The 13,068-nt window shown below is 56.0% G+C and overlaps 1 protein-coding gene across 3 annotated transcripts in view; it reads left to right on the top strand.

Annotated features, from left to right (window-relative positions):
• Positions 1–9,122, top strand: part of Cntfr (ciliary neurotrophic factor receptor) — a 38,672-nt gene extending 29,550 nt beyond the window's left edge. For 2 of the 3 annotated variants that reach the window (XM_051157963.1, XM_051157971.1), the window contains 6 exons: positions 3,065–3,182; positions 3,373–3,539; positions 4,610–4,773; positions 7,800–7,980; positions 8,244–8,416; positions 8,527–9,122. In XM_051157963.1, coding sequence (XP_051013920.1) covers positions 3,065–3,182; positions 3,373–3,539; positions 4,610–4,773; positions 7,800–7,980; positions 8,244–8,416 — 803 coding nt within the window. In that variant the 3' untranslated portion in view covers positions 8,527–9,122. The remainder of the gene's footprint in view (positions 1–3,064; positions 3,183–3,372; positions 3,540–4,609; positions 4,774–7,799; positions 7,981–8,243; positions 8,417–8,526) is intronic. The other variant, XM_051157980.1, reaches the window with a different exon arrangement.
• The last annotated feature ends 3,946 nt before the right edge of the window (positions 9,123–13,068 follow it).

Below are 13,068 nucleotides of genomic sequence, written 5' to 3'. Positions count from 1 at the left end.
CTGGCCTGGCCCACACCTCTCCTCCTCTGTAGGCCAGCGGGCAGGCCTCATGCGTGCTGGGGGCTCCGGCCCAGGCGGGCTGGCTAGATGAGAGGAAAAACATGCGGTTTGGTGGGCTGGACATGGAAAAACAAGCCAATTAGGAGGAAAACAAACAAACCTCAGGCCAGCAGAGGCACACACGCACACGGCCCTGTATGGGATTCAGATACCGCCCCAACTGACACGGTCACTTAGGCCTCTCAGGAACCCTCCACAAGGGGAGCTCAGGGTGCCTGGGCATCTGACACAGTCGTATGTCTAGGAGTTTGCTCAGGCACCCCTGACGTGTGCTCATACCAGGTCCAGCCCGTTAGTGGGCCTGTTGGGCATTCGGGGCATCTTCTTATACCCACGGTTTGAAAAGCACACTGAACGCCAGGTGTGGTGGAACACGCCTTTAGTCGCAGCCCTTGGAAGGCAGGGACCAGTGGATCTCTGAACTTGAAGGTTAGCCTGATCTACAAAGTGAATTCTAGGCCAGTCAGGGCTACGCAATGAGACCCTGTCTTCTCAAGGAAGAAAAATAAAAAAAAAGAGCACTCAGACTTGAGCTCTGTCATATAGCCACATGTTCATCGGCGTGCAGTGGCTCACTGGCGGACATAAGAAACACAGCCTTGCCTTCATAGACGACCTCAGGCTAAACAGTCTCACCCCAGGTCACCCAGTCATCCAGCCTGACCACTTCATACGACCTTGTGCACGAAGCCACCTTTGCAGTCACAGTGACTTAAAAGCCGCCCCCCCCCCCCGTGCCCCGCCTCCCCCTCCCCCACATTCCCCCCACCCCACCCCCCTGAGCTAGCAGTACACTCACAGAGGGGCCTCCCCATCCTACCCTGTCCCACAATCTCACACTTGGGCTCTCACAGCACCCCCATCTCCGCCCACCCGGCCCCTCAGCTGGGCTCCAGCTGCAGCAAGTCACTCCTTTTCTTCCTTTTCTTTGTTTTTCTTTCCTCCTTTTCCCTCTGAGAAACCTGGTCCCTGTCAGGAAACCAAACCCTTCTCTGCTCAGGGCCGTGGGCCAGGCAGGAGTAACCAGATGACAGACTAACCCCCTGCCTGGCCCCTACCCCCCCTGTGACCTGCCCATTCAGAGAGGGGGAACTGGACAGAAGGCGAGGGGAGGAGACATGTGAGCTTGTCCCAGGGAAGGGGGCTGAGTCCAGTGCCATGGCCTGCGCTGCCCTCCTCAGTCAGGGCAGGCAGGCGGCAGAGAGCTGACTCTGCGTTCACCCCGACGCCCCCCCCCCGCACCCCACCCCAGCAGTGCTCTTCTCCTTTGAAGCTGGGGGTAAGGGGGGGGCAGCAGCAGGAGCAGGGAGTGGAGGTTTCTCAGCGACCTCGGAATGTCCTTTACTCCTCGAGCGCTGCCAACTCTGGCCTGGCCCCCAGGCCCCCAGAAGGCACTTCCTGTGTCCTTGGCCACCCCCACCCCACCCCCATGCAGACACAGGCAGATAGGGCAGGAACTTGACAGACACACGGGATGGCACCAGACAAACATAAGGTGGGCAGGCAGACAGTGGTGGGCAGAACGCAAGGTGGTGTCCCCTCACCCCCCATGTGCCCTTTCCTGCGAGCTGAGGTGGGGGGGCTGCCCTGCCCACAGTCCACCTGCGGCAGGGACATTCTCCTGGTGCCTTCCTGCCCTCCTCTCCCGCTGCAGAGCCGGGTGTGCTCTGGGGCTGGTGTCCCAGGCCCCTCTGTGTCTTCCCACAGACTATACGTCCTAGGTGTGTGCGTGAAGCCACCCAGATCATGTGTGCTGTGGGTCGAAGCCTCAGTCCCCTGAAGGTCACCACAGCCACTCCACAACTGTAGACATGTACTCTCCCTCACTGTCCCTGGCTTGCTGAGCTACCCCCTCCCGTTTCCTGTCCACCTGTCAGGCAGGGGGGTGGGGAGGGGAGCAGTACAGAAGGGGGGGTGTCCGTGTCCCTGGAGCCACAGACATTCCTCGCCTGGGTCAGATCACAGAAGCTGCCTCCTTCCAGGAACTTGAGCTGCCTGTCCTCACGCCTTGCCCCATGCCCGAAGGTGGAACAGCTGGCCTGAGTGCTCACAGCAGCAAAAAAACACAGTTAGACAACAGAAAAGATGTCCCGGATGTAGTCACGTAGGTGAATAATACCTTTCTAAGATGAATTCTGTCTCCGGGTCACTGTGTGACCTCAAGCAAAAAATGGTATCTCTCTCTCTCTGCCTGCTTATTCCAGATTGAAGGGCAGCCACTGATCATGTCACAGTCTTCCTTAAGGTGGAAGACTTGGCAGCCGGAGCCAGGGAGCTGAGGGAACACACCAAGGGAACAGCCTCTTTCTTCCGGCAGGCACTTGATACACATAAATATTCACATATGGTCGTGCATGGATGACATGACCAAAGGCGACATATATGTTGATGTCACCAATCACTCCTTCATGTCAGAGACATGTGTGTCACACACACTGATGGATGCGTATGTACACACATGGATGTGCTCACAACTAGCCGTCTTGTACTCCTGTGTGGCTACCAGGCCTGTTCTTCTATCAGTCCACACATGGGAAGCCACAGGCGGAGTGTCTCTTCTCTAAAACGTGCACAGGGCACCCCTAGCAGGCAGAGCGTGCCACCGAGATCCCCTCTGTCTCGTTGGCATTCCTTTGGAAGTGGACACAGCGTGACAGGAGACATAGGTGGAGACAGTTCCCTGAGAAATGACCTCCGTGCTGTGATTGATGAGGTGGGGCCCGCAACCCCCACCCTGCTCCCTACAGTTCCTGTCTCCATTGAGCAGGTGTTGGGGGGGGGGCAAATCCTCCACCCAGCCTTGTTTTTCTTTAATTAAACATCTGGCTCTCTGTGGCCTGGGAAGCCTCAGACCCTCGCTGACAGCCCTCCCCCCACCTTTGGCATTGATGATAGGTTGGGGGGGTGGGGAGTGCTGGGGCTCTGGGGCCCACCTGTCCCCACACTAGTACAGGGGACTGGAGGCTTCAGGAAGACCCTGAGTTCCCTGTCATCACCTTCCCAGTGCCGCCGCGGGAACCCGTGCTCAGCTGCCGATCCAACACGTACCCCAAGGGCTTCTATTGCAGCTGGCACCTGCCCACCCCCACCTATATCCCCAATACCTTCAACGTGACTGTGTTGTGAGTAATCTGCGTTCTTGACCTCCGGTCCCAGCCCTGACCTTTGACCTCCCCCCCCCTCTTCATTATGTCCTGAGTCCAAGGACCCCCACCCCCACCCAAGCCCAGCCTTGGGCTTGACCTTCCCCTAGCCTGCCCCAAGCTTGCCCCTTGATGTTGGTAAGAATACCTGGATCTCATTCCTTTTCAGGCATGGCTCCAAAATTATGGTCTGTGAGAAGGACCCAACCCTCAAGAACCGCTGCCACATTCGCTACCTGCACCTGTTCTCCACCGTCAAGTACAAGGTGTCCATAAGTGTCAGCAACGCCTTGGGTCACAATGCCACGGCTATCACCTTCGACGAGTTCACCATCGGTGCGTGTGATAGTGGCAGTGGCAGCGGTGGTAGTGGGAAGCCCTGCGTACTCTGGGAGTGCGGAAGTGTGTCCGAGGTGTATGTGAGCCCAGGTGGGGATGCTCATGGCGTGCATGCTGCCTTCGCACACGCCGTGACCGTAGGAGCGGATATCCTTTACCTGCAGGGTAGAGACTTCTCCAGCAGCTCATTTCATTGTCTCTTTGGCTCAGAGAGCATGCGGCAGGGAGAAGGGGGGGGGCAGCGATCTGGGCCAGACTCCTGCGCAGCTGCAGCCACCCCCCCCCATGCTAATGGCTTCCTTACGGCCTGTGATGAATGAGGTGTCAGAACAGGAGACAGGAGTAGGACAGACACTGCCCTCTCCCCACCTCTTATCCCATCCAGACCCTCTGCCTGCACTTGCCCTAGTCCAGACAGGATCTGCCTGCTCCCAGCCCATCCCAGACAACCCCTTTGTAGGTCTGTGACACTGATTTGCCTCCCTCTACTCCACCTTCCCTTTCCGTCTTTCCTTCAAGCCACACAGCTGGGTCTTCAGACTATTCTTCTATGACTGGGCCCTTGGACTCTGCCATCATCAGACCCCCCAGCTTTCCACTAACCTGCAGCGCACCTTCAAATCCAGCCTCTTCTGAGGGAGTCCAGTCTCAGTTTAGAACTGGGGGGGAGGGGAAAAACCGAGGGAAAGCAGGCAGGGCCAATGTGCGATGTGAAAGATGGATTGATCTCGGTGGCCATGGAGGTGACAGTGATTGGGGTGGGAGCATCATGTAGGCTTCATCTTTGGGGTGTTGGACACACCGTGAGGATGGAGTTATGGTGGAAGTTGGTTGAGATCCTGGATGTTGCTACCGAGAGCTGTAGTGACGGCCAGTGGTGACGGTGGGGGCGCGTCAGAGGTGGCCGTCAGATGGTTGATCTTGGTAGTTGCCACAGCTGACAACAGGGAAGGGGCACAGTGGCCTTCAACTGTTGGCAGCAGAGATGGCTGATCAGTGGCTGGAGCTGACAGTGCCGGGCTCTTCCTGGAGGTTAGCACACTAACAAAGCTATGTCTCTCTAACAGTGAAGCCAGATCCTCCAGAAAACGTGGTGGCCCGGCCAGTGCCCAGCAACCCTCGTCGACTGGAGGTGACGTGGCAGACACCCTCAACTTGGCCTGACCCGGAATCCTTTCCTCTCAAGTTCTTTCTGCGCTACCGGCCTCTAATCCTGGACCAATGGCAACACGTGAGTATCCTGCTCGGCCCAGATCCTGATGCCTGAGCTCACAATACAGTGTGGAGAGAACTATAGCCCAGGTAGCATCAGCACCAATAGGGGACTCATTGGAAGTCCGAGAGGCTTCGCCTGGGGCAGAAAGGGATATCAGAGTAGTGGTGAAGAGATCCGGGAGGGAGGTGATGGGGAGAGCTGTCAGCCCTGCCCAGGCACCTTCCATTACATGAGGTCTGTGCTGGACCCAAAGAACAGGCTAATCACACTCCTCAGGGGTTTCCAGATGGGCCCAGAGGTTAGGGCCAGATATTAGGATTGAGTTTGATCTAGGGGGCAAGTTTAGATCATGATGGTTATTTGGGCCCCAGAGTGAGGCCTGGTTTTAAGGTCAGTTTAAGGTCGTAGGTCAGGTGGTGGCCTGGGCTAGGAACCAAACAGTGGACAAGGGTCAGGATGGGGAGAGGCTAGGGTTTGGATATTGATCAAGACAAGATGGAATGCTCCAGGAAGCAGCTAGGGCTATGAAGACTTGTGGTGTTCTCATATCAAGAGCTCAGGGCCAGCAAGCTGTGGGCACTCTGGGTGGCCCTTGAGCTCTGGGCTAGGACTAGAGTTGGAAGTGTTCCATGAGGCAAGCCAGTCTGTCTCCTGGGGGTCAGCTTGAACCCCCACCAGGCTCCAGTGCCATCTCCTTACGCCCTTCTCCCTGTCTGGCCTTTAAAGTCTGTAATTTGATTCCTAGGTGCCTGTCCTGGTTGTAGGCCTGGCCCCCACAAAGGCTACTCGCACTCTCATGTGTTCCCTGACAGAGTCCGGAGTCCCTCCCGCCTGGCCAGCTGCCCGCGCCTAATGCATTGCTAATAACCAGGGTCTGGTTTCACAAGCCCCCTCCCCCACTAACGAGCTACAGGCAGCAGCTCTGCGCGTCGCAGCGCACACGCCTTGCAGTGGACCTGGCACACTGCCCACCGCACACAGGAACATGCGCGCGCACACACATACACACACACACATACACACACACACACACATACACACACACACACACACACACACACACACACGTGGCTCCCAGCAGGATCCATGCTGCACACATGCATGGGACCAACATATCAAGAACCACACTGTGGCAGAACTCCACACTGACAAGATGCATGTTCTACGGTACACACCATAGCCTTATTCCATGTCTCACGCGCATTTGAACTGGTTAGATCTGTGGCTCTTTTCAACTTGAATTTTGTATAGAATACCTTCCCTGTCCTTGGTCTTGGACACTAACAGGTGTGTGGTTGCGAGAGGAGAGAGCAGAGAAAAAGCTCATTTGGAGCTTTGGGGGAAATACAGACCTGTCTTGGCATGGACAAGGATAAGGAAAGAGCCAGAACCCAGTACGGGTATCCTCTGTCACCTGCTCTGCGTCCTAACTCAGCCAGGAGGCTGGAGGGCGGTGTCTGTCTGACACTTGCAGCTGACTGAGCGGAGGGCTTGAAGGCCAGTAGGTGGCAGTGACAACTCCTGTTAACTGAAGGATCCTTCTCTCTCTCTCTCTCTCTCTCTCTCTCTCTCTCTCTCTCTCTCTCTCTCTCTCTCTCTCTCAAGATTTATTTATTTATTTAATGTATATGAATGCTCTGTCTGCATATATACCTGCAGTCCAGAAGAGGGCGCCAAATTACATTCTAGATGGTTGTGAGCCACCATGTGGTTGCTGGGAATTGAACTCAGGACCTCTGGGAGAGCATCCAGTGCTCTTAACCACTGAGCCGTCTCTCCAACCCAGGATCCTTCTCTTAAGGATCAGCGACAACCTGGCAAGGAGGGTCCAGGCCTAGGATTGTCACTGCCCAGAGATTACTGGTAAAAATGTGTAGTGTCGCAAGTCTACCGGAGAGGTGGCAGTCTGATCTCTTCCACTTGGCTCTCCCCTTTGTCCTTTGAGAAGGACTTGGGGAGATCTGTAGGCCAAGAATGGTGGAGCTAACCAGCCAACGGGAGTCTTTATAGACAGAGGAGACTGGAGTCCCACCACCATGAGAAGGTGGGCTTTTGGTGCCTGTCCATCTTCCAGGGCTGGGAGTAGGATTGACTGAGCCAGGGTCTGGGCTCCAGTGTATATCAGCATGACCTTGACCTTGACCTCCAGCATCAAGACCACAGACTTGGCAGGAATGAGAGCTTTTCCACTCTTCGTGGTCCCGACAGCACACACGCATGCACGTGTATAACAGGCCAGCAGGGTCAGGTGGCCTAGGCCATATTTTTCTGGGGAGAAGGTTGGAACAGGAACTAAAAAGGCCTTAAAGCCAGACATGGCCCAGGACAGCCCCCTCCTTCGCCCCCACTGGCTGCCCCTGTTTACGAGGCGGCTTAATGAGGCAGCGGGTGCCGCTGAGATGAACCAGAGCCCAGCCTGGGCCTGGGAGGGGCGCCGGACAGGCAGGCTGCCCTGGAGAGTGGGGTGGCGGGGGTTGGGGGGCGGTGAGTTTGAAGACCAGCAGAATGAGGCCAGTGAGTGGGGGGTGGTGTGGTGATGCCATACCTCCAAGAGAAAATGGAGCAGCAGTCCTGTCATGCCGGAGCTGTCCCCACCCCTTCCTATGTCAAGCAGAGCGATGACACGTGGATATCTTTCTGGGAGAGGCCCCGTTAGGGCTAGGTGGTGGGTACACTGGCTCTAGGCTGCAACCCACAATGACTGTTGTGTTGGCTGAGGTCTGGTTGGTACTTTCCTCGGGACTTAGTCCTTATAAGAACCCCGACGTAGTTGCTGTTGTTAGCACTAGTTTACAGAGGTGGGGCACCAAGCCCTTGGAGGCTATGCATGCAGCTCAGCCTCCAAGTTAGCAAGATGGAGCCAAACTCTTAACCTTAGGCATAGCCCCCTGAGAGGAGGCAGCCTACCATCACACTGCTCTCTATTCGTCTTCCTCTTGGCACCCCAGCATCTTAGGGAGCAGCATCGCGGTCACTGGGGCCATTCTCACCTCCTCCGCGCATGTGCGCGAGGTCCTGGATTCATTCCCTTACCCCGGCAGGTGGAGCTTTCAGACGGCACGGCGCACACCATCACGGACGCCTATGCTGGAAAGGAGTACATCATCCAGGTGGCAGCCAAGGACAATGAGATTGGGACGTGGAGTGACTGGAGTGTGGCCGCTCACGCCACACCCTGGACCGAGGAACCACGACACCTCACCACCGAAGCCCAGGCCCCCGGTGAGCCTGCTCAACACCCCCCTGCCTGGTTCTCCGCGCATACTACCTGCTGCTACTCCAGGGGCAGGAACCTTGGCCGCTTACCCTCTCTGGCTGTCACACACACACACACCCACGTGTCCAACGCGTGTGTGCCGGGGTCTTGTTTTTTAGATGTCCATGGTAGGAATTTATGGGTGCAGTGGTCACCCGTGAGCCTCAGGAAGAAGATGGGAGGGGGGACCCAGCCTTGGCCCTGCCCTGAGTCTCCCCGTGCTCCCCAGAGACCACGACCAGCACCACAAGCTCATTGGCACCCCCGCCCACCACGAAGATCTGTGACACCGGGGAGCTAGGCAGCAGCGGAGGACCCTCCATACCCTTCTTCACCAGTGTCCCTGTCACCCTGGCCCTGGCTGCCGCTGCCGCCACAGCCAACAATCTCCTGATCTGGTAGGTGAGTGAGGCTGGGCAGCAAGAGGGAGGGAAGGAGGGAGGGCCTTTAGGGACCTGCATCCCAGCCTCAGCCATCTCTGACCGGGGCCTGCCTCCAACCTGTCTCCCCAGAGCCGGGCATCCCACGCCAGAGCACCTGCAGAGGAGCAGGAGGCCGGAGCTGAGCCTGCAGACCCCGGTTTCTATTTTGCACACGGGCAGGAGGACCTTTGCATTCTCTTCAGACACAATTTGTAGAGACCCCGGCAGGCCCGGGCCTGCCGTCCCCCTAGCCCCATCATACCAAGCCGGCCTTTCTCTCCATCCGGAGAGGAGGACCATGCAGCTAACCCACCCACCAAAGACCCCTCTCATCTTTACCCCCTCGGGCTGGACCCTCCAACGCCAGCGACTCCCAGGAGCCCTTGGGGGACCTGAAGGGGACCCCCTTCCCTCACATCCGCAGTTTTCTCCTCCTGCCCCAGCCTCCTGTCTGTCCCAGGGTCTCTGTTGCCACCATCAGATTATAAGCTCCTGACATTGGGGGGAGGCCCAGCCATCCCCTTCCCCCCGGTGCCCACACTTTTCAGTCCCTCCACCTCTGCCCCCTGTTTTGTATGAGCCTCCGTTTACCCTTTCCCTGCCCCCCAGTATTTAATGTCCTGTCAGTCCCTTCTAGTCTGACTCAATGGTAACTTGCTGTATTTGAATTTTTTATAGATGTATATACAGGGTGGGAGGGGTAGGGGAGGGGTTCTCATTAAACGTCACCATTTCATGAGACCTTGGAGCAGAACCATTTTGGGGGGAACTACTCTTCCGAGGACCCATGCCCTACAGGGGTGGGAGGAGAGAGGACCAGGGTGGGGAGCACGGGAAGAGGTTCCGCTTCCAGGCCACGGTCACTGGGGGTCACACACTCTGTTTCTTAAGGGCTTGGGTTTCCCTGGTGGGGTATGCAGCCAAGCGCTAGCTTGTGAGAAATGGGTCCTAGTGACACATGGGCCAACACGGAGGTACCCAGTCGTTTGAAGAGGCTGCGCTCGTAGGTTCTGGCTGCACAGGAGCTGTTTCTTAGTCATCTCCAGAATTGCCTTCTAGGAGTGTCCAGGCAGGAGACAAAGTCTAGAAGGATCGGCAGGTTAGCACTAGTACCCAGCCAGGCCACAGAGGTTCAGACCACAGGGGCCCTGGGCCCGGCCAAGGGCGACGGCGGCCTGAAGACAGAGGCTCCTTAGAGCACGGAGGATGGAGATTGGTCCTTCAGAACTGGAATTTTACAAGGTTAAGTCTCAGATTTAGATTTTATATATATAGCACTCGGGCTGGAGGGTCTGGGCTTTCATCCAGCCAGTCTTTGGTCCAGCTCCATACTTTTTTTTTTTTTTTTTTTCCCATTTCTGACTTCTCCTGGCTGCCCAGTAATACCTGTTCAAGGACCAGTTCCAGCCAAGCGTGGTGGCACATTCCTTAATCTCTTCACCCGGGAGGCAGAGGCAGGAAGATCTCTGAGTTTGAGGCTAACCTGGTCTACAGAGTGAGTTCCAGGACAGCCAGGGCTATATGTAGAGAGACCAAATTCCAAGATCCAATCTCTCTCGCAGAAGACACCCCGAGTCAGGTTGACAGACTCCTGAGGTAGGATGGGAAGAGGCCAGTGTCCTATCCTGGGAGCCAGGCTTGGTCTTCCTCTGTGTGCTTGGAATAAAGGGAGGTGTAGTCAAAGCCGCATACACCAGTGTGTCTACTCTAGTCCACACTCCCTGTGGCAGGTTCCCGATACCACCAGGAATACTACTGATGTCACTACAGTGCCATCCTGTTCCTCAGACCAGGCACTTTTCACTAGCCTTGACAGGCCCATATGGGAGCATGCCCTGGGAGGGAGATCACACCCAGAGTGTTGGTGCATCAGACCTAGACCTGGTGCATCAGACCTAGACCAGGCAAAGACTGAGTTAGTACTGGGTGAGGGACTGAGAAGTACAGGAGGTTGCCTGTCCCCCAGGCTAGAGGAGAGAGAATGTTCCAGGTATAGTCCTGTGGAGAGAAAACCCCACCTACACCCACAGCTCAGCCTGTTGCCTTTCAGTCTGTCCATTTGTTTCATTGATTGGTTTCGGGACAGGGCCTCACTATGCAGCTCTGGCTGCTCTGGAACTCACTCTGTAGACCAGGCTGGCCTCGAATTCACAGCGATCCACCTGCCTCTGCCTCCCAAGTAATGGGAATCAAGGTGTGCGCCACCAGGCCTGACTAACCCATGGCTCCCTTGGGCACAGATAGAGAGTCCCAGAGCGGATATCCCAAGACCTGCACCTCCGTCCTGAACGCACAGTTCTGCCTGTTGCTTTGGGCTTGGTGAGGTGTGGCTCAGGCTGCATCCTGCATTCTAGGTCCAGCCTGGTTATAGAGAGATCAAGGGGTTGCCGACTCTCTTGCCAAGAATAGCATATCCCTGTGATGTGTTACGACCTTGCCCCTTGTCTATCTTTAAGGTGGGTGGGCTGGCCTGTGCTGCCTTCCTGACTGGAGAGCCTTGGTCAGCCCTGACCCACCCACCGCCCACCCAGGGCTTGGGCATCAGCAATCTGGCCTCCATTAACAACATGGGAAAGCAATTATGTTGGCCCTGGGAAGGAGGGAGCAGGAGGAGAGAGGGGGCCTGCCGGAGCGGGTCTCTCCCTGCCCCCAGCACCAAGGGATCAGCCTTGTCCCAAGCCCATCTGGTCAGCCTCGTGGACTCTGGGGGTGATCATCCCTTCTTGCAAGGCCTCACTGAACAGTCACTTTGGAGGGTCTCAGCTGCTGGCGGCTGCCGCCTCCCTTGAGTGCCGTCTCTCCACAGCCCTTTGTAAGGGTGGTTCTGGGGAGCCTGAGATGGATATAGGCATCAGTTCATGAGGCTAACACAGAACCCAGAGAACGGGGACGTTTCCAAGGGGCCGGGAAGTAGAGGGTCGGATCCCCAGCCTGTGTGGCAGCGGCCCAGTGGACCTGCCTTCCAGTCCATTCGTGCTGTTTGCTCCCTGAGGTGCCCTGGGAATGGGGATACCGTACCCTCAATGTCTTGATCTATCAGCAGCCTGGACACAGGATCTCTCCTCACTCCCATGGTGGCTCTGCTGTATGCTCAGAGCTCTAAAGCCCTCTTCCCCTCTCCTCTCTGACCTTTGCTCCTCTCCTCTCTGACCTGATTCCTGTCTCTATATTTGTCTCTTTCTGTCCTATCCCTGTCTCTGAATAAGTCTTTGTCCCAGCCCCAGTCTTTTTATTCTTTTTTTTTTTAAAGATTCGTTTTATTTTAATTACATGTATATATGTGGAGGGATGTCCATGGAGTCAGAACCGCTGCAACTGGAGTCACAGGCAGTTGTGAGGTGCCTGGCGTGGATGCTGGGAGATGAACTCGGCTCCTCTGAAAGAACAGTGCACACTTATCTGCTGAGCCATCTCTCCAGCCACTGGTCCCAGTCTTTGCATCTCTGTATGTCTCTGTCTCATATCTGTCTCTTTCCCCCTCTGTCTTTTGTCTCTTCATAGTGTTGTAGTGTTCTCTTCCCTCTATGTCTCTTACTCTTTGACTCCTTCCTGCTTTCTCTCTCTCACTCTGCTGTATCTCTGTCTCTGTCTCTCCATCCCTGTCTCTGTGTATATGTGCCTTTCTCTGTGAGCATCTCCATCCCTATGTCCAGGTCAATCTTGGTCCCTCTTCCTTCGGGGTTCTCCCCACACCCAGACCCTAGCCTATATGGCCTTTGCTCTTCTCTGCCCCAAGCCAGGGTCTGTCCTGGATTCTGCTGCCCCCTCTCGGCCACCTGCCTGCCCTCTGTTCTGTTCTGAGGTTAGTGGCTATCAACATACAAAACTTGTGTTTGCATTTCCAGCAGCTCTGTAGGGCAGAGGTAGCTATCAGGTAAGACTCCTCCTAGGGCCTGAGAGCTTCCAACAGCAGGGTACCCACTACCTCTGTAGGATGAGAGTCAAGGTTCATTGTCACTATGAGAGAACTGAGTGTTGGCTCCCGGTCCCCTCCCAGTCCCAGTGCTGTACTCTGCACTTGTGTATCTTTGAGTCCTAAGCCTGCATGCCCACTGTATCCACAGCCAGGAGATCCTAACCTTTAAACAGCTCCACATTTAGACAGAGCCCTGCAGGCAGGAAGGATTGGCGTGTAATTCCCTCTACTTGCACATCTCTCTCTCTCTCTCTCTCTCTCTCTCTCTCTCTCTCTCTCTCTCTCTCTCTCTCTCTCTCAAGTGACAAGGGAGATCTGAGAAGAGCAGCAGGGGGCACCGTATCTGGTAATGCCACTGGTGGAGGTGGGGGGGGGGGAGGCAGAACTAACCTGAGGGTGAACAGTGTGAGGGGCCTGGGTAACAGGGTCCAGTCAAAGGGAGGCTAGGCTGGCACATGTGTTCCAGAAGAAGGTCTGATGGGTCCCGGCTGAAGAGATGGGTCTGAAGACATTGTGTGTTGAAGAACCAAGATCTCCAACTGCTCCTCCTTTGCCCTGGACCTTCCCAGGTTTAGTACTAAAGATCTCAAATCTTGGAAAACCCTTTCTAGGCAAAGTGGAACAACTGGCCACTGGGCAACGGCATCACCCGGCTGAGTGGATGACTGGTCTGGAGGACTTAAGGGTCCTAACCTGATGGGTTACTCAGAGAAAGG

Source organism: Acomys russatus, chromosome 2 (assembly GCF_903995435.1).
Source record: "Acomys russatus chromosome 2, mAcoRus1.1, whole genome shotgun sequence".
NCBI classification, from domain to species: Eukaryota; Metazoa; Chordata; class Mammalia; order Rodentia; family Muridae; genus Acomys; species Acomys russatus.
This window is presented reverse-complemented; position numbering and strand designations above follow the sequence as displayed.